Source organism: Molothrus aeneus, chromosome 19 (genome assembly GCF_037042795.1).
Source record: "Molothrus aeneus isolate 106 chromosome 19, BPBGC_Maene_1.0, whole genome shotgun sequence".
Classification (NCBI taxonomy): domain Eukaryota; kingdom Metazoa; phylum Chordata; class Aves; order Passeriformes; family Icteridae; genus Molothrus; species Molothrus aeneus.
The window spans coordinates 9396264-9421050 of NC_089664.1; the positions used below are offsets into that span (position 1 = coordinate 9396264).

At 54.5% G+C, this 24787-nt stretch overlaps 1 protein-coding gene across 4 annotated transcripts in view; it reads right to left on the reverse strand.

The window, feature by feature from the left end:
- Positions 1–24787, reverse strand: part of KCNT1 (potassium sodium-activated channel subfamily T member 1) — a 79681-nt gene that overhangs the window by 9700 nt on the left and 45194 nt on the right. For 2 of the 4 annotated variants that reach the window (XM_066563148.1, XM_066563146.1), the window contains exons 2-26: positions 23939–23980; positions 17026–17105; positions 15414–15513; positions 13639–13695; positions 13290–13338; positions 13083–13142; positions 12300–12374; positions 11872–11955; positions 11373–11467; positions 10296–10476; positions 10054–10218; positions 9245–9381; positions 8289–8352; positions 7812–7920; positions 7548–7656; positions 5945–6094; positions 5552–5790; positions 3592–3808; positions 2441–2546; positions 2186–2358; positions 1918–1989; positions 1515–1649; positions 1185–1296; positions 831–932; positions 677–760 (exon numbers count right to left, since the gene is read on the reverse strand). In XM_066563148.1, the coding sequence (XP_066419245.1) occupies positions 677–760; positions 831–932; positions 1185–1296; positions 1515–1649; positions 1918–1989; positions 2186–2358; positions 2441–2546; positions 3592–3808; positions 5552–5790; positions 5945–6094; positions 7548–7656; positions 7812–7920; positions 8289–8352; positions 9245–9381; positions 10054–10218; positions 10296–10476; positions 11373–11467; positions 11872–11955; positions 12300–12374; positions 13083–13142; positions 13290–13338; positions 13639–13695; positions 15414–15513; positions 17026–17105; positions 23939–23980 (2797 nt within the window). The remainder of the gene's footprint in view (positions 1–676; positions 761–830; positions 933–1184; positions 1297–1514; positions 1650–1917; positions 1990–2185; positions 2359–2440; positions 2547–3591; positions 3809–5551; positions 5791–5944; positions 6095–7547; positions 7657–7811; positions 7921–8288; positions 8353–9244; positions 9382–10053; positions 10219–10295; positions 10477–11372; positions 11468–11871; positions 11956–12299; positions 12375–13082; positions 13143–13289; positions 13339–13638; positions 13696–15413; positions 15514–17025; positions 17106–23938; positions 23981–24787) is intronic. The other 2 variants (XM_066563145.1, XM_066563147.1) reach the window with 1 other exon arrangement.

Below are 24787 nucleotides of genomic sequence, written 5' to 3' on the forward strand. Positions count from 1 at the left end.
GGCCCCTCCTGAGCTCCACCCCAGCCCATCCATGACCATCCCAAAAGTCATTTCCACAAGAAAATCAGGGGCCATTTCTGACCTCAGCCTTCAAAACAAGGAGTTTAGTCCTTGGCAGCTCTTGGGCTTTTGGCAGCACTGAGGTTCCCCAAAATGGAGGGGAACAATGACCTGGCAATGCTGCTCTGTCACTGTGGTATTTTATGAAAAATCCCTTCGCCAGGATTTCTTCTCCTGGCAAGATGAGAAGCCTCAGCTTCTCCATGTTTTGCTGCTTTGGAATGTGATTTGGAGAATTGTTTGCCCAGCACGTGAATTGTTTCAAATTAATGGCCAATCACAGCCCAGCTGTGTCAGACTCTCTGAGGAGTCACAGGTTTTTATTATTCATTCTTTTCTAGCCTTCTGTCTGTATCCTTTCTCTATTCTTTAGTATAGTTTTAGTATATCATTTCTTATAACATCATATCGTATCATATAATAATAAATCAGCCTTCTGAGAACTTGGAGTCAAATTCTCATCTCTCACCTCATCCTGGGGCCCTCCCAACCCCACACTGCTTCCCCCTTGATCTGGAGAGGAGGGGAGCCCCCACCCCCATGCACAGGGTGACAGATGCCACCAGATCCAGGCCCCCTTGGCTGATGGTTTTAGCCCAAGGGACTCAGCACGTACCGCACAGAGGTACCCGGAGCCCGGCGTGGTGTCGAGACCCAGCAGCAGCCGAGTGATGGTGATCATGTAATCCTTCACGAACGACTGGGAAAGCAGGGAAAGGTTGGCTCAGCTGCTCCCTGGGGGATGCCCCAGCTGCAGGGCTGTGTCTCACCTGGTAGAGCAGCGTGTCCAGCATGCTGATGCTGAAGACTCTCCCGGCGGCGAAGGGCAGCCGGAACATGAAGGCCAAGTTGGAGCCGTTCTCTCGCTCTCTCTGCAAGAAAAAAGGGAAGTTTGAGCTCAGACTGCACAGAAAATTAGAGGACTCATGGCAATGGGAGGGCGTGGGTGTAATGTTTCTGGTGGGTGTGGCAGGAGGAAATCAGGGCAGCATCTTTGCGCTGTAGAAGAAGAGGGTGTTTTTCTCCATGGAAATGTGTGAGACATTATTGGGTTTTCTGGACATAGTCAGTCACTGTCAGTGGTGACTTCCCAGGCCCCCATGCAGAGAACAGCCTCCTCTTACCTTTTCTAGCTTGGAAAGGGCCAGAGAGTAACTGTCCTTTGCTCTGAACTGCATGAACCTCATGTTGGAGGGGTGGGTCAGCTCCGTGATAATGCTGAGACTGGGGAAGAGCCTGCAATGGAAAGAGATCTCTTGTCCTGCAGCTGTCTCAGAGGATTTAAAGCCTGAGGAACACCACAGTCATCCCTGTGCTGCCTGAGGTTAGAAACAGCTGGTTACATGCTGCTTCCTGCAGCAAACCCAGTGCCAGCTGTGTCCCACTGTCCATAGCCACCACCCCAGGCACTGGCACCCGTCCTGGTCTTGTCCCCAGCAGTGGTCACCCCTCACCTGAACATGGTCTGGACGTTGACAATGGTCTTGGCATCTGCCATGTAGTCCTCCTCAGCGCTCATGGTGCTCTCCTTGTCCACCACCACCAAGTTGTCGGCGTAGATGATGCCACACTGCAGCAAACTGTCCAGGCTGGGCAGATCCCAAAGAGAAGAGCGCAGGGTCAGCCCTTGGAAACGACACAGGGAAGCAGTACAGGGGTTCCACGGCAAGCCCAGGCTGCTCCCAGCCTGCTCTTCACCTGCTCCCATCTCCCAGGGAGGGGTTGACAACTCGAGAAGCCCAAGGTGGGCTCAGCTCTACGCTACCAGCCCTGGGGCTTCTCACGGGGTGACTGAAAAGTCTGGGCTGGGGTAAATGCAACAATTCAGGCATGACAGCCACCCGTGGGAACACCTACTTGTCAATGGTGCCCTCCATGTAGTAAACCATGGGGAAACAGCAGATGGCCTCCAGAAAGTGGTGCTCAGGCCTGGGGGGAGAGCCACAGAGAGCGAGGTGGTTCAGCACATCCATGCAGCAGAGACAGACACAAAACCCCAGCGCCAGCCAGCCCAGGAACCCAATGGCACCACTGCTCCCTCAAACTCCCACCCCACAGCACGAGCTGCCCGTGGCAATGCAGGGAGGCTCTGTGGGAGGGAGAACACCCCTGGAGAAGTACTTGCTTGTTGTCCAGCAGCAGCACGATGGGGTTGAGCTCCTTGCGGGAGCGGTAGTAGGCGCGCAGCGGGACGATGAAGTTGTAGAGGCCGTTCCCCGCTGTCTCTGCAGAAACGATGATCAGCTTGTTCTTGAACCCGTAGGCCTTGGCGTCCTCAAAGCTGTTGTGTTTGCAGCCCTGTGCGGGGTGGGACAGCCCAGCACTCAGTGGACACGTCCTGGGGGCTTGGCCCCAGGCAGCCCCCGCAGCCCCTGCTCACCTTGTCCAGCCTCAGGCAGCAGAACGGGGCTTTCTCGGGCAGGAGGTGGCACAGGGTCGGGGAGCTCCCGATGTAGGGCGAGTTTGGGGGGTAGCCCTTCACGTACCTGCAGCAGAGAGAAATCTGTGTGAGGACAGGGAGAGCTTGCCATTTATCCAGTGCTCAGATGCTGGGGAAAACATTCAACAGCAACACTGGCAAACGCCCTGCAAAACTCTACTGCAGCAGCTGGGAACTCCCTGAATTTACATATTTAGGAGTATTTTTTGCTATGCAAAGGGCCATGAGGTTGTAAAGATGCAGGGACAGAATGCTCATGGAAAAGCCAGGAGGGGCTGAGCCTGAGCACCCCCGGCACCCCGAGCACGTGTCATGTGCCATGGTCCCAGAGCCTCTGAAACTGGAGCAAACTGGGTGCAGTCATGTCACTGTGATATTTTATGAAAAATCCCTTCACCAGGATTTCTTCTCCTGGCAAGATGAGAAGCCTCAGCTTCTCCATGTTTTGCTCCTCTGAAATGTGATTTGGAGAATTGCTTACCCAGCATGTGAATTGTTTCAACTTAAGGACCAATCCCGGTCCAGCTCTGTCGGAACTGGCCAGTCACAAGCTTTTAGTATTCATTCCTTTCTAGCTTTCTAATGTAACATTTCTCTATTCTTTAGTATAGTTTTACTATATAATTTTAATATAATATAATATGATATAATATTATATGGTATGATATAGTATTATATAATATGGTATAGTATAATATAATATAATATGGTATAATATAATTATAATATAATGTAATGTAATGCAATGTAATATAATATGGTATAATATAATATAATAAATATAGTATATATTTATATATGTAGTTGATATGATATGATATAATATAGTACAGTATGATATGATATGATTAATATAATATAATATAATATAATATAATATAATATAATATAATATAATATAATATAATATAATATAATATAATATATCAGCCTTCTGAGAACTTGGAGTCAATTCTCATCTCTCACATCACCCTGGGGAGCCCAACACCACCACAACAACTGGTGACCACACAGCCATAATGAGCCAGAGGCACCTGAATCGCACTGGGTCCCACTGGAACAAGCCAGACAGAGAAGAGAGAGCGACTCACTCCAGCACTGCCGAGCCCTCCTCGTCCGACTGCGTCATCTCGTCCTCGGACTGGTCGCTGAGGAGGTCGCAGGGCAGCAGGGAGGAGGTGTCAGCCAGCTCCAGCACCGGGGCGATGCTGGGCCGGCGCGTGCCCGAGCCGTTCTCGGCGGGCAGGGCCAGCTTGCTGCTGTTGGCGGGGCGGCACTCGGTGTTCTGCAGGTCCATGGCCACTGTACCTGGACACAGACCGGGGAGGGAGCACGGCAAACACGCTCTAAGGGGGGGGAAATGTCACGACAGCCTCCTGTCCCCATGCCCTGCACGGGGATGACAGCCCAGATGATGCTCAGCTGTTGGTGGGCACGGGGAGCGCAGGTGAAGCCCCCACTGGTGGCCTCCACCTGTGTGCAGCATCTCCCCAGGGCTCAGAAGAGGAACCAGGAAAAGGAACTCGAAGAAAAGGACCAGCTAGCGTGGCAGAACTTGGAAAATGCAAAAGGCTTAAGTCCTTTAACTCAGAGGTTCAAATCCTCTCCCTAGCTTAACCCAAACCATCTCCCATGACTAACTACCCTCTCTTAATCAACCTCATCATAGCCCTCTCCCATGCCCTTCCAATCTTAGTTGCAGTAGCCTTCCTTGCTCTAGTAGAGCGCTGTCCCTGGGGCTGTGTCTCTCTCCATTCCCCTCACAGCTCCATGGCCAGCTGAACCACTCACCCACCTGCTGCTCCCTGAACTGCCAAACCAGGCTCTGCAGGAGTTTTTGCCATGCTGATGTGCCTCTGAGAGGACAGCCCTGCAGCCTAACCCCTGCCTACAGCTCCTCACGGGCTCTGGGAGACACCAGCCAGGTCAGGAACCACATCTGCCCTGGCACTGCCCTCCCTGTGGATGTCCCTTCAGCCCAGGGAGAGGCAGGCAGGCAGCAATGCCCTCACCAACCTCCCACATCCCTCCTGAGCAGCTCCAGGCCTTAGAATCTCAAAATCCTTACGGATAGAAAAGTCCTCTAAGATTGAATCCAACCATTCCCCCAGCACTCTCAACCTGTCACTAAATCATGTTCCCAAATGCCACATCTACAGGTGATTTAAATCCCTCCAGGGATGGTGACTCCACCACTGCCCTGTGCACAGCCTTTTCTGTGAAGGAATTCTTCCTAATATTCAACAAGACAGACTTGCTCATCCTGTCCTCCAGCAGCTTCCAAAAACCAAACACATTGATGGAGTGTCCCAAGAAGCAGAGCCCAGACATTGGCCTTGCCAAACACCACTGCCCTGCTGGCACTCACGTCACGTCTGTCTGTCCCTCTCATCACCTCTGCCAAAGGTCCCTCTGAGTGGAGCTGTGAGAGGAGAGCTGTGACAAACAGCGCTCAGCAAAGCGCTCCGAGGCCTGCTGGGGGATAATCTATGCAAATTGCTGCTCAGGAGTACAAACACATAAATTATTTGCTTGAAATACAATGTGCTCGTGTGGCTCAGCTCCTCCAAAACTTGTTCTCCCCAGATACAAGAGGGAAGTAATGACTCATGGTATTTTTCACTTGCTCAAATGCACTGCTGGCTGCAGGGAGAACGACAGCTTGGGAACCATAAACGTGATTTAGGATGTGCCCCACGGCATTTCTTCCTCCAGCCTTGGAAATAACTGGGGCCTAAATCCAGGCTTGGGGCATTTATGCAAATATCCTTAATGATAATGGGCATCACGAGGTTTAATAATGATATTTGAGCTTGCTGAGAGCACGCAGAGTGCAAGGAAATGTGTGTTTTACTGGTGAGATGGCTGGGAGACAGCCTGGAAAGGGGTTTTTGGGGAGGGGGGGAGCGTGGCAAGGAGAGTGCAAATCACAAAATAAACCCAAATGTGGGGAGGGAACAAACCCAAATGAACCCAAACAAACCCAAAGGTGGGGGAGGTGATGGAGGGGGGTGTGGTGGCCCCTGCTGCCCCCCGAGCCCCCCGACTCACCCATGCTGGCGATGATGCTGTGCACGGGCAGCCGGGAGGGGCCGTCGTAGCTGCCCCTGCCCGCAAAGCCTTTCTTCTTCTGCTTCTCCTCCTGCTTGAAGATGAAGGCAGAGTTCTCCTCCTTGGTGATGTTGATGTAGAAGCAGGTGTCTGATGCTGCCATGATGTGCCTGGGGCCGGGGTTCAGCAGGATGCTCTTGTTCTCCTCCCTGCGGATGCCAATCAGGCAGACACCGTACCTGGGGGGATGGAGCAGGGGCTGGGCATTCCCATCTGGGGAGAATCCATCCCCTCTGGGACTCTGTCCCCCACACAGACCCTCACAGCAGCCCCTGCCCCGAGCCCAGGCGTGCAGACAGACAGATCCCCCCACCCAGAGCCCCCTGCCCTCACTTCTTGTGCGCGTGGAAGGCGGCGTAGGTGAAGCTCTTGCCCTCGTACTCCATGAAGAACTTGCTGTCCCCCATGCGGATGTGATAGACCTCATTGCCCGAGCAGCGCCCGTACATCCGCTGCCACTGCTCCGGAGACTCCTGGCCCTCCCTGCAAGGGCGGCAGCGGCGTCAGCGGGGACCCCCGGGGCTGGGATGGGACCCACAGGGGTGGGATGGGACCCCCGGGGCTGGGATGGGACCCACAGGGGTGGGATGGGACCCCCGGGGCTGGGATGGGACCCACAGGGGTGGGATGGGACCCCCGGGGCTGGGATGGGACCCACAGGGGTGGGATGGGATCTCTGAGCTGGGATGGGATTCCCAGGGGTGGGATGGGACCTCTGGAGCTGTGATAGACCCCTGGAGCTGGGATGGGATTCCCAGGGGTGGGATGGGATCTCTGAGCTGGGATGGGACCCTCGGGGCTGGGATGGGATTCCCAGGGGTGGGATGGGAGCCCTAGTGATGGGCTCCCTGGAACTGGAATGGGATACCCGGGGCTGGGATGGGACCCCCAAGGCTGAAATGGGACCCTCAGGGCCGAGATGGGAGCCCCGGAGCTGTGATGGGGGCCCTGAAGCTGGGATGGGAGCCCTGGAGCTGGGATGGGGCCCCTGGAGCTGGGATGGGGCCCCTGGAGCTGGGATGGGACCCCCAGGGATGGGATAGGACCCTCGGGGCTGGAATAGGACCCTCAGGGGTGAGATGGGACCTCTGGAATTGTGATGGGACCCCCAAGGCTGGGATGGGACCCCTGGTTCTGACACAGGTCCCCAAACCCCAGCCAGATCCCGGGGCAGAGCACCAACAATCTCTGGAGGTGCCCCTGAGCCCGACAGCAGGGAGGTGACAGTGACACATGGCCGCGGGCTGCTGGTGCTCTCCCAGGCTGAGCTGATTCTCACTTTGGGCTTTAAGTGCCTTTTTATTTAACGAGGGCCCCTGCAGAGTGCAGGGGGAGGTGCAGAGCCCGTGTTGGCAAACAGCCCCGAGCACGGGGCGAGAGGCATCTGGCAAGGATGTTTCATAACTGATTTGATGGCACTTTACCCAAAATTCAGACATTTCTGACTGGCCAAGGAGTGCAGGGCACACGCCACTGCTCTCCTGTGCTGGCAGAGCTCCTTGCAGCCATGCCGGATATAAACCCACCAAAAAACCCTGCAGGGGCTGGGGCTGCTGTGAATTCACCTTCCTGCCAGCAGCACCGTGCCAATACAATATTTTTACCTCCAGCCTCTGCAAAGTTGGCATTGCCCAGCCCAGCTGCACTGGTGTGGTCCTCTTACAAAATGGGCTTTTGTTTTTGACCTGGAGGGGGGCCCCAGACCCCACTGTGCTCCCCAGAGCCATCCCAGACCCCACTGTGCTCCCCAGAGCCATCCCAGACCCCACTGTGCTCCCCAGAGCCATCCCAGACCCCACTGGGCTCCCCAGAGCCATCCCAAACCCCTCTCCCCTGAGCTCAGAGGCCTCAGTTCTGCCACCCTCCAGGCCCAGGCAGGGTAGGGGAGGGCAGGGATGGGCAGGGACAGCGGGGGACAGCGAGGGACAGCACTCACTGGCCACGGGAGGTGTGCACCAGCAGCGTGATGAGGGTGGAGGTGGCAGGGCAGACACAGTTGAGTGCCAGCATGGCGTATTTGCACTCCTCCTCACACACAACGTGATCTGAAAGGCAGAGGGGACCATCAGGGAGGCAGGGGGACAGTGCCTGGGCATGGGGTCATTTTGGGGTGGTGCTGGGCACTGGGTGTTTCCTCCTCCTGCCAGTCCAGGAGGGCTCCCAGCTGACCAAGAGCTGCTGTGCAGCTGCTCCAACTCACCCGCAAACTTGACATGGAATTTATTTTCTGGCTTTAAGATCTGAACGTAGAGGGGACAGTTTGGAGCAAAGTCTTTGACAGCCCAGGCCCTCAGGATGGTCTGGTGGTCCTGGACAGGGACAAGAGCAACACGAGCTGCTTGGTTGACAGTTTCTTAGTTGATGGTTTCTTTTCCCCAAGGCTTCTACACCTGGGATGGGCTGCAAAGCACCCAGCCACCCTGGAGATGTACAGCAAGGGCTCCTCCTGCCCCTGGTGCTCCCTGAAACCCAGCACTGATGAGAAACCAGCAGAAGGAAGGTGAGCCCACGGGGCTCAGCCAGCAGTGTGCTGTGCATGCCTCTGTGCATCCCCAAGGTTCCCCTTGGCACTCAGCCCCTTCCCAGCACCCTCCCTTGCCAGGCACAGGTGACACCAACACCACCCCAGTCCCTTCTGCCTGGGAAATGCCCCGTGCCCACCCCTGGCGGGACTCACAGCTGCTGTTCTGTCCACCTCGTTCCGGCTGCTGAGGATGAAGCAAGCTTCTCCATTGTCCATCCTGCCAGGAGAGAGCAGAGACCCCATGAGCTGCAGGGCCCACAAGGCTGGGCACTGCCCACCCCACCAGGCCCCTGCTGCCACAGACATATTTTATGAAAAATCCTCCTGGGAAGCTTCAGCTTCTCCATGTTTTGCTGCTTTGGAATGGGATTTGGAGAATTGTTTACCCAGCATGTGAAATTGTTTTTACTTGATGACCAATGACAGCCACTTGTGTCAAGGGTGTGAGCAGTCACAAAATTTTATTATCATTCCTTTCTTTGCTAGCCTTCTGATGAAATCCTTTCTTCTATTCTTTTAGTATAGTTTCAATATATCATTTTCTTTTAATACAATATATATCATAAAATAATAAATCAGCCTTCTGAAACATGGAGTCAAGATTCTCATCTCTTCCCTCATGCTGGGACCCCTGTGAACAGCAGCACACCCAGCCAGCCCCCAGGCCCAGCACAGGCTGGGGTGACACTGTCACTGGGGTGTGCAGGGTGTCCTGTGGAAGTTTACAGGCAGCCCCGACATGGGAAGAGATGAGCAATCTTGACTCCATGTTTCAGAAGGCTGATTTATTATTTTATGATATATATTATATTAAAACTATACTAAGAGAATAGAAGAAAGGATTTCCTCAGTGGGCTTGAAAGGAAAGGAAGGAATGGAATGACAACAAAAGCTCGTGACTCTCAGAGAATCCAAGCCAGCTGACTGTGATTGGCCATTAATTAGAAACAACCACATGAGACCAATCCCAGATGCACCTGTTGCATTCCACAGCAGCAGATAACCATTGGTTCCATTTTGTTCCTGAGGCCTCTCAGCTTCTCAGGAGAAAAGATCCCGGCAAGGGGATTTTTCAGAAAATATCATGGCTAGAGTGTCCCTCTGCTCACTTGGCTCTCATCAGGTCCTGGTCCTTGAGGGCAGAGCCCTGGAGGTAGATGACCCTCTGGGACCACAGGGGGATCTGCAGCACGCGCCGCACCTGGATGTCCATCTCGGTGGGGCACAGGATCACCACGTAGTAATCCTGCAGGAGAGAGGCCACTGCCATAGGAACCTCCTCCAGCCAGGTCTAATCAGCTCTCGGAGGTCTGCAACACACTCAGGATAGCTCAGCTACCTTTGGAAGCATAAAAATCAGCAGGATGGCTTCTGTTGCAGCGTTAGAAACAAAAAGGTTTGATAAAAGGCAAAATAACAAACCAAGAAAAACCAAGCCAAGTGCTGGGTGCTCTTGCTCCTGGCAAAAGACTTTACAAAAACAGAGGTTTTTAGAAAGGGGGCTCAGGGGACAAGGAATCTGGACATGTCCAGCCTTTCTCCTTCTTCTTCTTGGCCTCCATCTTCTGCTGTGATGGTGGCACTTTGGGATTGGTTTAGAGTAGAAGCTCACTGTCTAACATAGGTGATAGGTATTGGAAAGTAATTGCAAATATTGTACACAGAGTTTTTAGTATAAAAAGATAATACCACCCCAGGGGTGAGCAGAATGCCTGGAACTGTCCTGCTGAGAGGACATTGGCAGGCCAGGAGAAAGAATTTTATAGATAAGATACAACAAACAACCTTGAGACCGAGAACTGAAGAGCTCCGACTCCTTCTGGGAAAAGAGACTTTCTAACGCATCTCAGGTCACTCTGACCAGCAAAGACCCCGAGGGTATCCTACAGGGGCAGTGTGAGCCCATCCTGGGGCTCACCTGCAGCCGAGGGTGGGCGTAGAACTCGTTGAGGAAGTCCATGAGGAGGTCGATCTTGAGGGAGCTGACGCACAGCACCACGTGCTTCTCGGTCTGCGCGCGGTGCCGGCTGTAGTTGCCCCCCGACTTCTGCCGCTCCATCCACAGGTACACCAGCTCCTCGAACTGCAGGGGGCACGGAGCTGATGTCCCCAGGGCAGGGCTGGCAGCCCCTCCCCGCCCTCAGGCTGTGCAGGTCTCACCTGGAGAGGCAGCACCACCAGGGCCACGCAGATCATGATCACCACCAGCAGCTGGGAAGGCCAAATCTTTGGTGTCACGTCTCCGTAGCCCACGGTGGAAAAGGTGACGATGCAGAAATAGAAGGACTTGAAGAGGGAGAGCTTCTCACCTGCTCTTTCTAAGTGCTGGATGCCGCAGGTCCTGGAAGGGAAAAGCCCCGTCACGGCAGGGAGAGCCCCACACACCTGCAGCTCAAAGCCATCCTGCTCACACAAGAGTCACCCAAACCTTGCTGGGCCCAAACTGTACCTTCCCTCCTCCCCCAAACTCATCCAGCAGCAGGGCTGGGAGCACCACTGAGCTCTGAAATAGCATTAGTCACCCACATCAGAGCATCGTCTTTATTGCCAAAAACTCATGAGCCTAAAAGCCTCATTTCCCCTCCATTCAGCAACTAAATGGTTTAATATGCCTCAAACCCAGAGCAAGGGAACCAGAGGAGAATTCAAAGCCTAATTCAGAGCTAAATAGCCAGCGATGAGCTCTGCTCCCCTGCCCACAGGAACACCCTTGATGCTGGCAATGGCAGGGAAAGGGCCCAGTTAATTAGCAGGAGCCCCAGCGGCCAATTACACAAATGACCTGAGGAGCTGTGAGGTGTGGGGGAGGAAGAGCTCGGCTGGAGCCTGGGAGTGAGATGGGCTCTGGTGAATGAACCATCCCTGGTGCATGAGCCATCCCTCACCTGGCCCTGGGGGAAGCTGCTGCTGCCCCTGCCCTTGTGTCCACATCCCCCAGCTGCCTCTGGCTGCACCCTCACTAAAAACTCCCCGATCAAACCCTAGAACAAGGCAGGATCAGGAGTTTGGCTTAGAAACCCCCTCAGAGTGCTGGGGATGGAGCAAAGCAGGGGAAGGTGTGAGCCCTGCAAGAGCCCAGCTCTGCCAGCTGCCCCAGATGGGCACAGCTGGATTCCCAGGGTGGGAACAGCTGGATTCTGGGGGGGGGTGGGCACAGCTGGATTCCGAGGGGGCATGGGCACAGCTGGATTCCCAGGATCAGGAGGGGGGTTTAGAGAACTGGAGAGCAGCACTCACCCCGTGAAAACGAGACACAGGAGGGTGCAGATGAGGATGAGCACCTGGTTGAACATTGCTGACTGCGTCCTTTGGATGGCCCGGTGCAGATCGTTCTGGGGAGACAGGGGAGGGCTCCCACCAACTCACCCAGCCTGGGGGGACCAACTGCTGCCTTGCTGGCTCCAGCAGTGCCCTCCCCAGTGAAGGGCAAGCCTGGATTTAGCCCTTGGGAAGGGGTGTGCATTCCCATTGGCAGGTCTGGGATCTGAGAGCTCCAGTGGGAGCAGGGGAATGGCTGGAACACCTCACCCCAACCACCCCTGTCACTGTGGTTTGGACTCTGAGGGATTCCTGGTCACAGCCTGGCATTCCCAGCCTGGCATTCCCAGCCTGGCATTCCCCATCCTGCACACACCAAGCTCCAAATCCTGCCCCAAAGCTGGGGGCAGCCAAGGGTCCCCTCCCAGTCCTGCTGCCCTCCACAACCCTGAGGAGCTGGACAAAAGGGACCACTCACAATCATGTTCTCCAGGGCGTACTTGGCCAGCCAGCAGTTCAGAAACACAGGAATGAACAAATTCCGCAAAGGAGGCCAGAATATCTACAAAAGCAAGGGTTATTAGCAGAGAAATCCACGTTCTTTTAAAAAATGGAGCCATAAGCAGCCAATCCTCCCTCTGTGGAAGGATTCAACCCCAAGCTGAGCAGAAGCTGCCACCAAACAGGGCCCTGCTTCCCTGGCTGCAGCAGAGCAGCTGGAAAGGGAGGATGGGGTTTGGGATAACACTCCAGAGAAAATCATTAAATTGTCAAATATTGAAGGGAAAATTTCCTGCCAGCCTTAAAATTCCACTTGGCCAGACACCCATTTGTCTTCATTTTATCACCAAAATACAGCAATTACTACACTTAGAGCTGCTTTAAATGTCACCAGGACACACTCACCGTGATGATGAACGGCACCGTGTTGATCATCTCCAGGATGAAGGAAATGCGAAAAATCTGCTCCCAGATGTTCCCCTGAGGAATTCAAACCAAAGAAAAAATGAGATAACCTTAAAAACTTCCCAGAGGACAATTGAAGTGATCCCACCCTGCCACGGAGCCTGCTGGGTGAGGGAAATACAGCGCAGGAGAGGTGCAGTGGTGGTGGCAGGCACGCTGGGAGCAGGAAATATTCCCAAACTCCTCAGTCCTCTCCACAGCCACTACATCTGTCTGTCTGTCTGTCACTGCCGCCACCCAGAGCTGGGGGACAGCAACAATTCCTGCAGGGATGGAGAGTGACAGTGACAGCTGCAGGGGGTGACACAGGGTCTGAGCCTCTGCTGCCAGCCCTCCCCTGGTCCCTGAGAAGATGCCATTTGTCCCGGTCACTTTTTCTGGCCATTTTAGGCGGCTTTGGTCCGAAGGAGTCAGCTTGTGCCTCTCCTTGGAGTGGTGCCACTCCCTCCAGAGGCAGGAGAGGAGCGACCCTGCCGAGCTCGGGAAACCTGGGATGTGCCAGCCTGACACTAGGAACAGCCAGCCTGCACTGAACAGCCCTGAATCTCTGAGGAAGCACGAAAAGAAGAGATTCTGCTCTGCACACCCAGCAGGCCGAGGGGGAATGAGAAAGGAAAACATCCAGAGGCAGCAGACAAACGCATCCTGCCGGGACGAGTGGGCTCCAGCCAGAGAAATCCATTCCTGCAGAGGAGGCTGAGCCCTCCCGGCCCGGGCTCTCACCTTGTAGCTGAGATAGGTGAGCAGCATGGTCTCCAGGAAGCTGATGAGGGCGATGCTGACCTGCAGGGACACACACGGGGGGCTCCAGGGCTCTGTCCAGGTGATGGGAGCCCCCCGAGCCCCCCTGCCCCCGGGGGTGCCACGGGTGGGGCAGAGCCCCCAGCCCAGCCCCTCTGGGCTCCTGCACACCCAGCAAGGGCTGCTCACCTGCACGGCCCACAGAGGGGTTTTCCTGTCCACCCAAAAGATGTGGGACCTGCAAAGAAACCCAGAGGGGATCTGAGCTCAGCTGTCAGGGCTTTCACCACCCCCAATGCAAACCCGAGGCCATCCCTGACTCAGGAGCTGCTGCTCCCTCCTGCGGTTTGCTCAAGCAGCCCCTGCACTGGAATTCAGCCATTCCCAAGGGTGCACCCAGTGGATTTGGTTCTGGGATGCTGCTCCACATCCCTGGACCAAGAAACAGCCTCAGGCAGCTGCCAGCAGAGCCACCACCATCCCTCTGCTCCCCTAGCCCGGCAGAGCTGACCCAGGGCCCTGAGCAGCTCCCACTCACCAGTTGATGTTGGTGGACTGGTTGAAGGCTGTGTAATTCTGCTTCTCACATTCCCAGCTGGGGAGAAAGAGCAGGGAAAAGCAGTCAGGGGGGAACAGGGATGCTGGGATTGACCCCCTGGCAGCATTTCCATGGATCCAGACACCCTGATTCCTACAGCCAGGGCTTTGCACAGGAAAAGTCTCCCCCAGGCAGCCTTGAACATCTCATTACTGGAGGACAAAACCCCTCAGGTGCTTCAGCCCTACCAGAGATGCTGAGGAACCCTGATTCTCCCTGGTGCTGCAGGGAGCTGGGAACTGGGAATTACCACGTTACAATCAGCACAATTTGCTGAGCTGCACCTTCTGGGACGAGGTTGGCTGTGCCCCCAGCACCCTGGCAGGCAGCAGCCCCGAGCTGAGCTCTGCCTGCCCTGCTGGGAGGGATCTGCTCCCTCTGGCCAGCCTTGCTGCTGCCACACTCCCTCAGGAAAATGGGATTCCCTGAGCTGCAGCTGTGCTGAAGCTCTCAAGGATGAGCATCCGTGTCCTGCTTCGCTCCCACAGGTTTGGAAGCACTTCCAGAACGTGCAGATGTGCTTGGTAGTCTGCAGCCTTTTCAAGGAGAAAATCAAATCGCCAATTATCCAAGCTCTTGGGGGGAAAAAAAATCACATTGTACATGAGCTAAACGAAGCAAGGACACATTAAAAATAGGCTTATACTGAAAGCCAGCACAAAGCTGATGTGTGGAATCATTCATCACCTCAAGGATCCACACAGCACACCGTATTTCCCTCTCAAGTGCTTAAATGGGATTTGGTGTTAATGTCCTCAAGGGTGTCAGCCCTCAGAAAATATTTGCATGCTGATGCCCTGGAGTGGCTGAGCTCTCCCTGTGCCTGAAGGCCACGCTGAGCCCCTGACGGAGTCAGACAGAACTTGGAATGAACATGACCTGAATTTTTCCACCATGCTCTGCTCAATAGATGCCCCCACACCCATCCACGGGGTGTGAGCAGGGGCCTCCAGCCTGGGAAGTTTTGTTAAAGCCCCAATTCAAACAGCTGTGTGTGGGAATCTACAAAACTAGAGGGTTTTTGCAGGCCTCAGAGACAGCAGAACTGTGGTTAGAGCTAAGCAGCAGCCATGAGATAGGTCAGTAGAAAAATTATTTTAACTTTGCCTGATCAGCCTCCAACTGTTACACAGATGCTAACAGCTTGCAGTAAGCTCACTTCTCCACAACATTTTACTAACATACAAGTCAATGCCTTAAGAAAAACATTAAAAAATCATCTGACACAACGTACAGATAAATTTGAAAAGCTCCTAGAGAAACAAGAAAAAATTTGAGAAAAATCCGTTAGTACTGTACAGTTAGACTCTGATAAAAAGACTTGTTGCTTTGCTTTACCAATCACACAAAGCAAAAAGCATATTGCTACTATCAACATGCTTTTGCTTTGTGTTATTGGCCAAGAAGCTTACAAAGTGAGTTGTAACATTAAGTTCTGTGTCTGCTGCCTGGGATGTGAGCTGCTGGCATCTTCCCATTGTCATAATCAGAGAGTGATGCTGAAAGATAAAACAGCTCAAGGCACTGTTGCACAGCAGCCCCGTCCCGTTTGTGGTCTGTTAATAGATCTGTAAATAGCCCCCTGCCATCGACAGCTGTGGGGGGTGAAAAACCCATCCTGAGCCGTGGCACAGCCCCAGGGAGCCTGGGGGCGGCTGGGGGCAGTGCCAGGGCTCTCTCTCTCTCTCTCTCTCTCTCTCTCTCTCCGCTCTCACCAGCCGATGCCCTCCTCGGGGTTGTCCAGCAGCACGCGCACGATGTACAGCAGGCACGTCAGCAGCTTCAGGGAGAAGTTGAAGAGCCGGATCCTCAGGCCTGTGGGAGGGCAGCAGGGATGGGGCAGCACTCCTGGGCATCCCCACAGACCCCCAAACAGCCCAGCAGCCCCACAGCCCAGCCCCACAGCACAGGAGCCCCCTGATCCCCCAGGGAGCTGCAGCAGCGCTGCCCAGGCTTTGCCCAGCTCCACGTGCCCTGCCCAGTGCCACGGACACAGGAGGCAACACAGAGATAAATAACCATGAGCCAGCTCCCTGCTGACCCCAAAAATGCGAGAGAGACACGAGGAGCTGCTGGAGTGTATCCCCCTCATTAGCAGGCATCCACCTAAAAGCAGCAGAGCAGCACTGACCACATCACCTTGCAGGAGCAGGGATGGTGAGGAAAAGCTGCTGCTTCATCCACTCTGCCTCCCCAGCCAGTTCATGAGGTTATTACTCAGATTACAAGTGATAAATACATCACATTTTCATTAAAAACTTCCCCGTGGGCACCCTGGTGTGCTGCACTCCGGCTTTTTAGCAAGACAACAGGATGCAGGCGGGAGAAGAAAAGGCAAATTTATAAATGAACAAGCAGGCCCCCTCCAGACAGCTAATGACATCTCGGAGGAAGAAAATAAAAACACCATTAGTCAAGTGGAGACTAATCCCCATGGCTGGAGCAGGAGAAGGTAACTCACAGCCTGCCCTGGCTGTCCCCACAGACTCAGGGAGGCACAGCCAAGCTCCCTGATGGGGACATTGGTCCCTGATGGGGACGCTGGCTCCCTGACACCCCCCTGCTCCCAGCCAGCTGTTTGTCACGCTGTGGCTGTCCCCAGGGAGCAGAGGTGGCGGGATGCCACAGACATGTTTTATGAAAAATCCTTTCTTTAAGATTTTTCCTCCTGAGAAGCTGAGAGCCCTCAAAAACAAAATGTAAACAATGGTTATTTGCTGCTGTGGAATGCAACAAATAAATCTGTGATTGGTCTCATGCAGTTGTTTCTAATTAATGGCCAATCACAGTCAGCTGGCTCAGACTCTCTGTCCAAGACACAAGCCTTTGTAATTCGTTCTTTCTTTTTCTATTCTTAGCTAAGCCTTCTGATGAAATCCTTTCATATAATATAATATAATATAATATAATATAATATAATATAATATAATATAATATAATATAATATAATATAATATAAGTATTATATACTAAATATAATATATATCATAAAATAATAAATAATATGTATCATAAAATAATATAATATATATAATAAAATGATAAATCAAGCCTTCTGAAACATGGAGTCAGATCCTCATCTCTTCCCCCATCCTCGGGCCCCTGGGAACACGCTCACAGCGGGAGGGAACCTCTCCTCCCCACGGAAAGCACCCCCAAACCAAGCTGACAACAGCCAGCAAAGGGGCAGGAGGCAGCCCCGGGCTGGGGACACACGGGGACAGGGCCACCAGCAGATGGCAATGGCTTCTCATCCCGCAGGACGGAGCGCGGCTCTCCCGGCCCGGGCAGGGCTCGGCTCTCGCACCCCGTGCCCGCAGCACTCACTCGATCGCTGGTTTTTGATGAAAAAGAGCTTCAGCCGCTCCTTGAAGGTGTTTTCATTCACGTAGAACTCGACCTGCACCCTGCGGGGAGAGTCCCCAGCGGGGCCGTCAGTGGGGTGGCCGGGGTGGCCGGGCAGGACCCCCAGGAGCCCCCCAGGAGCCCCTGGGAGCCCCCCGGTGCCCCCATCCCCGCCGGGTGACCCCGCTGACATCCCACAGTGACCCCGGCTCGGGTGGGCTCCCGGCTGTCCCCACAGTCCCCAACCAGCAGCATCACCAGCCAGGAGCCCCAGGGACCCCCAGAGCAGCCGATGTGACCCCCCCAGGGCCGGCTCTGCTGGGGACCAGGGCTTGGCTGCGGCTCACACACAGCCAGAGAGCAGAGACACAAACCTCCCCCTTCACACAACTTCAGAGCGGCCAAAACCTCCCGAAGAGCAGCAGCCCTGGAGCTGCCTCTCCCCATTTATCTGCTCCAGCAGAGCAGGAGCTGGCACAGACAATGTCCCCAGTGTCCCCAGTATGTCCTGGCTGTGTCCATGCCCTGCTCTGCCTGGGGAGGAGAAACAATCAGCATGGAAGCTGTAAAAAAACCCAATTCCGCTGTAAATGGAGAAAATTTCCCTTTGTTGCTAAGATACCATTCTTGGTCATTCCAGAAAAACCCAGGAGCTGACAACGAGCTCCAAACACCGCCTGCCACCCAGGGCCACTGGTGGTGGCTCCAGGCAGGGCAGAGCGTCACCTGCCAGGGCACTGACAGCATCCGGCAGGGAGGAGCAGCAGGTGGGGCTGGAAATTCCCATCCCGCCTCCCCTGGCTTCTCCTGCCTCCCCTCGGCCAGCCCCACATCCCAGGGATGGGACAAAACCTCCCCGGGGCTGCATGGGGGCCCCTGCAGGCTCTGGGATGCTGCATGGGGGCCCCTGCAGGCTCTGGGATGCTGCATGGGGGCCCCTGCAGGCTCTGGGATGCTGCATGGGGGCCCCTGCAGGCTCTGGGATGCTGCATGGGGGCCCCTGCAGGCTCTGGGATGCTGCATGGGGGCCCCTGCAGGCTCTGGGATGCTGTATGGGGGCCCCTGCAGGCTCTGGGATGCTGCAGGTAAAGGAGGCTGTGCGGGTAAAGCAGTCCCAGCTCAGCTCACCCGCCCCTCCTGGCTCTCTCTCATGGCCCGCAGCCCTTTGCAAAGCCAAATCCATCTCCCTGGATTGGCGCTGCTCCTGCCGAGAGCCGGGGAAACGCCAGCGGCTCCTCCTGCCCCGGCTTTACACCGAGCACGGCAAACCCTGCTCCTCCCTGGCCGGCCACAGAGGAGTTCAGAGCCGTGGATTCCCCCTCTGGCTGCTTTCAGCAAGGCTAAGGAAGCGCTCCTGTCATTGCTCCTTTTCTAAATGCTTGCAAGAGGTCACCGAGCCCTCATCAGTCAGGTGTGTTCCCCAGCCCAGGCAGAGATCGAGGGCAGCAAAGTCCTGGTGACAATCACTGCCATCCCACCCCACCCCGCAGGTGCCAGATCCGACCAGATCCTGATTTATTGGGGCTGGAGGGATGAATATTTACCAAACATCCATGCCCGGCTGATCAGGCAGCAAATGGGGAAGGGGTTTCACAAGATCTCCATCCCGGGCTCCACCCCAGCTGGGCTAAGGGGAGGGGAGGTGGCCAGAGGGGCTCTGCACCACACCTGGTTGGTGTCACCAGGAGAAGGGACAGCCCCAGGCCCCGCTGCAGGAGAGAGCAGGAGAGTTTACAAGCACGATGCTTGAGGAGCAAACAGCCTCAATGCAGAGCCTCAGAGCCCAGCCTTTACACCTCCTGAAATTAATCCTTTCCAGAGCCAGACGCTGCAAATCATTTTTTTCTGTGCCAGGGCATAAATCAGCTGTCACAACTGCTCACAATGCTGCACACGAGATAATTGCTCCTTCTCCTTATTAAAAATGGCCAGGAAGTGCTGGGAGCTGGCTTTCAGCTCCGGCAGCAGCGCTGAGCACCCCATTCATCAGAGCCCCTGAGGACTGAGAGCCTTGAGGAGCTGCAGACTGCAGGGAGCACGATTCCTCTGCCAGACACTTGTCTGGGATCAAAGCAACAAACAGCTGAATAAATCTCTGCCATCAGACAGATGGTTCACTGATCTGTAGAGCTGTGGCCCACCTCGAGACAATGACTGTAATTGCTGGTGGATAAAAGGACTAAATGATCAGATCTAACTCTCTGTGATAAAGTGGCCCCCGTATTCATCCATCCCATGGCTGCAGGAGGAAGGAACACTTGGAAAACAACAAAGCAACAAAAAGCCATGTCTTGACTGGGGGGAACAGGGTGTTTAACACTGCAGAGAGATGAGGAAATAAAAGAATGTGGAGTGAACATGTTCCTGTGCAGGCAACCTGCCGAGGCAGAGCCCCAGATCTTTGTGGGGGCCCCACTCTGCAGGTGAATCCGACACCCCACAGCTGAATGAGGGATGGCACTTCCCAGGCAGCAACACCATCCCAAAGTATCAAAGCTCCTACTCCATTTCCAGCTGAGGGAAGGAGATGATATCGTGTAAAACATACCCTTTAATTTCATTGTCAGGAAGTTAACTGGGAGTAAGAATCAAGCAAAACTCTGACTGCATCATCACCACCCCAAAACACACCGTGACAGCTCTGCCTTCACAGCAGCTCAGCCAGGGTGGGGTGCTCAAAGTGTCCCCTCCCTGCTGCCATGGCTGGGCATCCTTCCCACCTGGAGCATCCTCCCCATCCTGGTGCCAGCTCATCCCAGACCACTCCAAGGGTCCCCAGCTTCACAGTTCCCCCAGCTTGCCCCCACTGAACCCCCCCCAGGCCATGCAAACAACGATGCTGGTACAAGTTTAGTTCCAGCCCTCTGCTTGGAAGTGTAATTACTGCTATTATGCACTTCATAATGCCTGAGCGACTTCGTTTTCTTCGCTCGGTTATTTATTGTACTTTATTAATCTAAGAGTAGAGGCAATTTGTTGTAAGATGATGAGTTCCCAAAAAAAGACACAATAGTTTGTTCAGAAAAGTGCAGGATGAAAGGGCAGGAGGAGCACATCACAGCCCACCAGCATTAAAATAGGCACAGAGGGGCACAGCCCCTGCTCCAGCCTTTCCATTTCCCCAGAGCTGGGGCAATTCTCATAAAAAGGAGGAAAACGCAAAAAATACGAACCCATACAGGGATTTCTTGTCCCAGGAAGCTTCTCAAGGAATTTCTCCCACCATGTAGCAGGATGCAAACAAGACTTCTGAATTTTTTCTGGGGAGAAGTACCTACCAAACCAGCAAAACCCCAGAAATCTCCAATCTGATGGGTGCCAGCAGCCACCTCTGCCAAGGCAGTGAAAGTGAGACCCCACCTCACCCCTCCAGTCCAGCTGAGCTCAGCTGACAGCTCTGCACCGTCCATGCAAACCCACACAGATCAAACCCACAGAAAATGTGGCTGCACCACGCTGGAATTACAGAAATGTGCTGCTGGCCCAGCTGGGCTCCCTGGGGACGGGCTGTGGGTACCAGACACAGCTCAGAGGAAGGAGAGGAGCAGGGCTGGCAGGGCAGGTCTGCAGCATTTCCTCTCCCAGCAGCCCCAGGAGGCTGTGCAGGATGCTCTGAGGGCACCGTGCCATGGCCAGGCTGCCTCCAGCCCTCGCTCAGCGCCGGGAGCAGCCGGTGCCAGCTGGAACCTGAGCAGAGCCAAAATCCTTCCCAAATGAACCACAGAACCTGCCAGGCCGGGGCTCAGGTACCTGCTGATGAAATTCCCAGGCAGATCCAGCCCTCCTGCTTCCCTTTGGGATGTCTTTCCCTTTCCCCCACCATTTTTGTGATGGTGTTTGGACACAGGGCCTTCACCAGATGGGTGCCACGGGCGAGCCGTGTGCCCTGTGTTTGCCATCCTCCATCCATCCCCAGTGAGCAGAGGATGGGACAGATCCAGCCCTGCCCAGGAGAGCTCCCAGAGCAGGGTTTGGGGACAGGAATGGGAATTGCTGAGCAGCTGTGTGCACACAGACAGCCTGGGCGCCTGCCAAAGGCAGCACAGGCAGCGCAGAGCTGCCCCCGCAGTAATTGAACAATTACTCAAAGGAGGAGGAACGGCTTCAAACCCAGGCAGGGATGGCTCCAGGGGCTTCTCCTGCCCTGCCAGGTCCCTCACGGGCTGGGGGATGCTTGGGCTCACCCTCCTGGCAGGATGGAGCCCTGCCCAGGGCTCTGCAGCCGGGGATGTCTCGGATTCTCAGGGACCATGGAGCACCTGGAGCGCTCCCACTGCGGCAGCTCCTCCCAGGAATCTGGGGCACGTTTTAAACAAAAGAGCACAAAACAGGCAGGGAGGGATGGGGAGCTGGGGCTGGCTGTGCCTGCTTTGGGGGCTGAGCCCCTCTGCCAACGCTGCTGATCCATGGAGGGAAGGGGAGAGGGGGGGATCTCTCAGGGGGGATTTCAGGTGCTGGGGGAGGGACAGGACAGCACTGGGGACACCACTGGCAGGGCCAGCATGGTCCAACAGGCCAAATACTGCAAGCAGGGCAAATCTGCCCACTGTCAGTGAATTTTCTCATCCCACATCCCTTAGCAGGTGCAGCACTGAAGCTGCTCTCCCCCTCATCCCAGAATCCCAGGTGATCCTCAGGGATCACAGCAGCACCCAGCCCCGAGGAGCTCAGCAGGTCCCACACCAGCTTGGGACAGGCAGTGTCACATCCACCATGGCAATGGCACTGTGCCACCATCACAGCCACCATGGCACTGTCAGAGTCACCACAGCACTGCCACAGCCACCATGGTATCACCACAGTCATTGTGGCACTGTCACAGCCACCATGTCACCATCACAGCCACCATTGTGCCACCATCACAGCCACCATGGCACTGTCAGAGTCACCACAGCACTGCCACAGCCACCATGGTATCACCACAGTCATTGTGGCACTGTCACAGCCACCATGTCACCATCACAGCCACCATTGTGCCACCATCACAGCCACCATGGCACTGTCACAGCCACCATGGCACTGTCACAGCCACCATGTCACCATTACAGCCACAACTATGCCACCATCACAGCCACCATGGCACTGCCACAACCCTGCCAGGAAAGGCAGCTGCCCCTCCTGGCCCCTGCAGCACCAGGAATGATTTCCCTGCTGAGGCTCATCCCAGACCATGACCAGCAGGGTCCAGTCCCACATCAACCAACGCTGCCCAGGGAGCCAGGATGCTGTGGCACACCTTGACCCTCAAGCCCTTGTTTCTTCAAGGCTTCATGCATTTACCATGGGAATCAATCAGAAAAAAAAACTCCTGCTTTATTATGGAGTGTGATTTTTTTGCCCAAAGAAAGAATTGATATTGCCAAGCACTCTGCAGCAAATTAAACCCAGCTGGGTGCAGGTAATGTCATCCTGGCTCCAGCAGTAATGCTGCAGTTGTATTTTTGGGGATGAAAAGCAGATTCCAAGAAGTCACTACGGGAAAAAACTCTGCCCAAGTGTAGGTTTGGCCTCCAGGGCCATTTATCTCTCACCATGCCCTGAACTCATCCTGGTGTGCCAGGGGGACAAGGGCTGGCACAGACTGCAAAGGGCTCCATGGGCCTGAGGAAATGTAACAGAAATCTCCTGCTTGACTTTTAGTTCTTTTATACATATATATATAATTTTTATTAGGGAGGACATTGCAATGGAAATGGGATTTTTATCGATTCCTCATTCCCTGAAGGCAGCTGTAATCCCTCCCAGCAGCTGCAGAGCTCATTTCCAGGCACCAAACCAAACACTGGAGGAAACAGGGACACGCTCAGGGCTTCAAGCTGTAGATAATAAAATACTTTGGGCTGGAGGGACCTTAAAGTTCCACCCCCTGCCATGGGCAGGAGCACCTTCCATTATCCAAACCCTGTCCAACCTGGCCTTGGGCACTGCCAGGATGGGGCAGCACCTCCCATCCAAGGTTTGGATGGTGCTCATGGCTGGGCAGTGGCACCACTTGCTCCAAAATAAGATAATTACACTTCTACTAAAGGTTAAAACTCCAAAAGGGAAGCAGCAATGGGATGGCAGGCTGTGCTCCCTTTGGCCTATTTGTTTTTGCAACATTGGAGAGTGGCACTCATGAGTCTGCTCCTGTAATTGCTCGTGCTGATGAATCTGCATTGTTTAATTAGGGCTGTGCATGGAGCTCATCATTAATGGATAATTGCTGATTTGCTGCTCTCAATTCTTCCTCAATAAACTTATTCTTATTATCCTTTCTTTTAGTTACTGTTAATGAAGTTTTCTTTATACCCTTTTAAAGTTTTGAGCCTGCTTTGCCCTACTCCTAATCCTATCTCACAGCAGGAAATGAGTAAATAAATTCCAGTGGTGTCTAAACCCACCACAACTGGTCTGTCCCTGGGAGCAGGGAATCCTCCCCAGGGTGGGAATTGCTGAAGGATTTGCTGCTCCCATACACAATTCCTGGATGCCCAGAGCAGTAAAGGACAAATTTTGTGTTTATCAGCTCCCTTAAAAGCAGGATCATGGTGGAACCACAGAATGGGTGGGGTTGGAAGGGACCTTTAAAGGTCACCTGGTTCAGCCATGGGCAGGGACAATTCCACTGGACCGAAAACCAATTCCACTAGAGCAGAAACCAAACCCCATCCCTCGTGGCCTGGAACACTTCCATGGATGGACCATCCACTTTAATCCACATTCATTAGAGCCAAGGTTAACCACTGCTCCCAGCAGCAGGCGCTGCCCAAAAACCCAGCTCACCACATGCTCCAAGCACCCCAAACTCCAAGGGGGTTTTGCCCTGTGGGGAGCAGGGTCAGCTTTACCCCAGGGCAGGCCAGGGTCCCCTGTCCCTCCCTGTGGCACCGGGAAATGCAGGCAGAGAACTTACTGTGAGAAGGAGGAATCCACGCTGAAATCCTCGGCGTGAGGCCTACGAGCGAGAGCAGCACACACAGAGCGTGAGGGAAGCCCGGCCCCAGCACGGCCCCAACGGGGCTGTGACACCGGGGATGTGACACCAGGGATGTCCCAATGGGGCTGTGCCACTGAGGCTGTGACACCGGGGCTGTGACACTGAGGATGTGCCACCAAGGATGTCCCAACAGGGCTGTAACACCAGGGCTGTGCCACCAGGGCTGTGCCCACTGGGGATGTCCCCAGCAGGGCTGGGACACTGGGGATGTCCTAACGGGGCTGTGACACCGGGCATGTGCCACTGGAAATGTCCCCACCAGGGATGTGGCACCAGGGCTCTCCCCACCAGGGATGTCCCCACTGGCAATGTCCCCACTGGCAATGTCCCCACCGGCAGTGCCAGCACCACAAGAACCAGAGGCCAGCCAAGTTCTCAAGGTCACACCGTGCCTGGGACGTGTCCCTGCTCAGCTCCCAGTGCTGCTCTGCCAGTTACAGCCCCTCAAGGACTGGGCTCTGTGGATTAAACCAGGTTCTGTGCCTGTTTTATGCCTTTTGTTTTTTAAAGGGTTCTCACAAATGGCCTCGCTGCTCTGCCTCTAATGGGGGCCACTCCTGTGCACAGAAATTGGGCTGTGAAGGTTTGGTCCTTTCAGGAATCAGCATTGTGCCTCTCCTGGGCTGCTTCACAGACACCAGGGATGAGCAGAGAAAGAAAATGGAGCAAAAAATGAACCTAAAATCAAATCAAATAACAGAGGAACGATGAGGGGGATGAGGGGGTCAAGGCATGGGGAGGAAGAACACAGAGAAAAACAAGAGT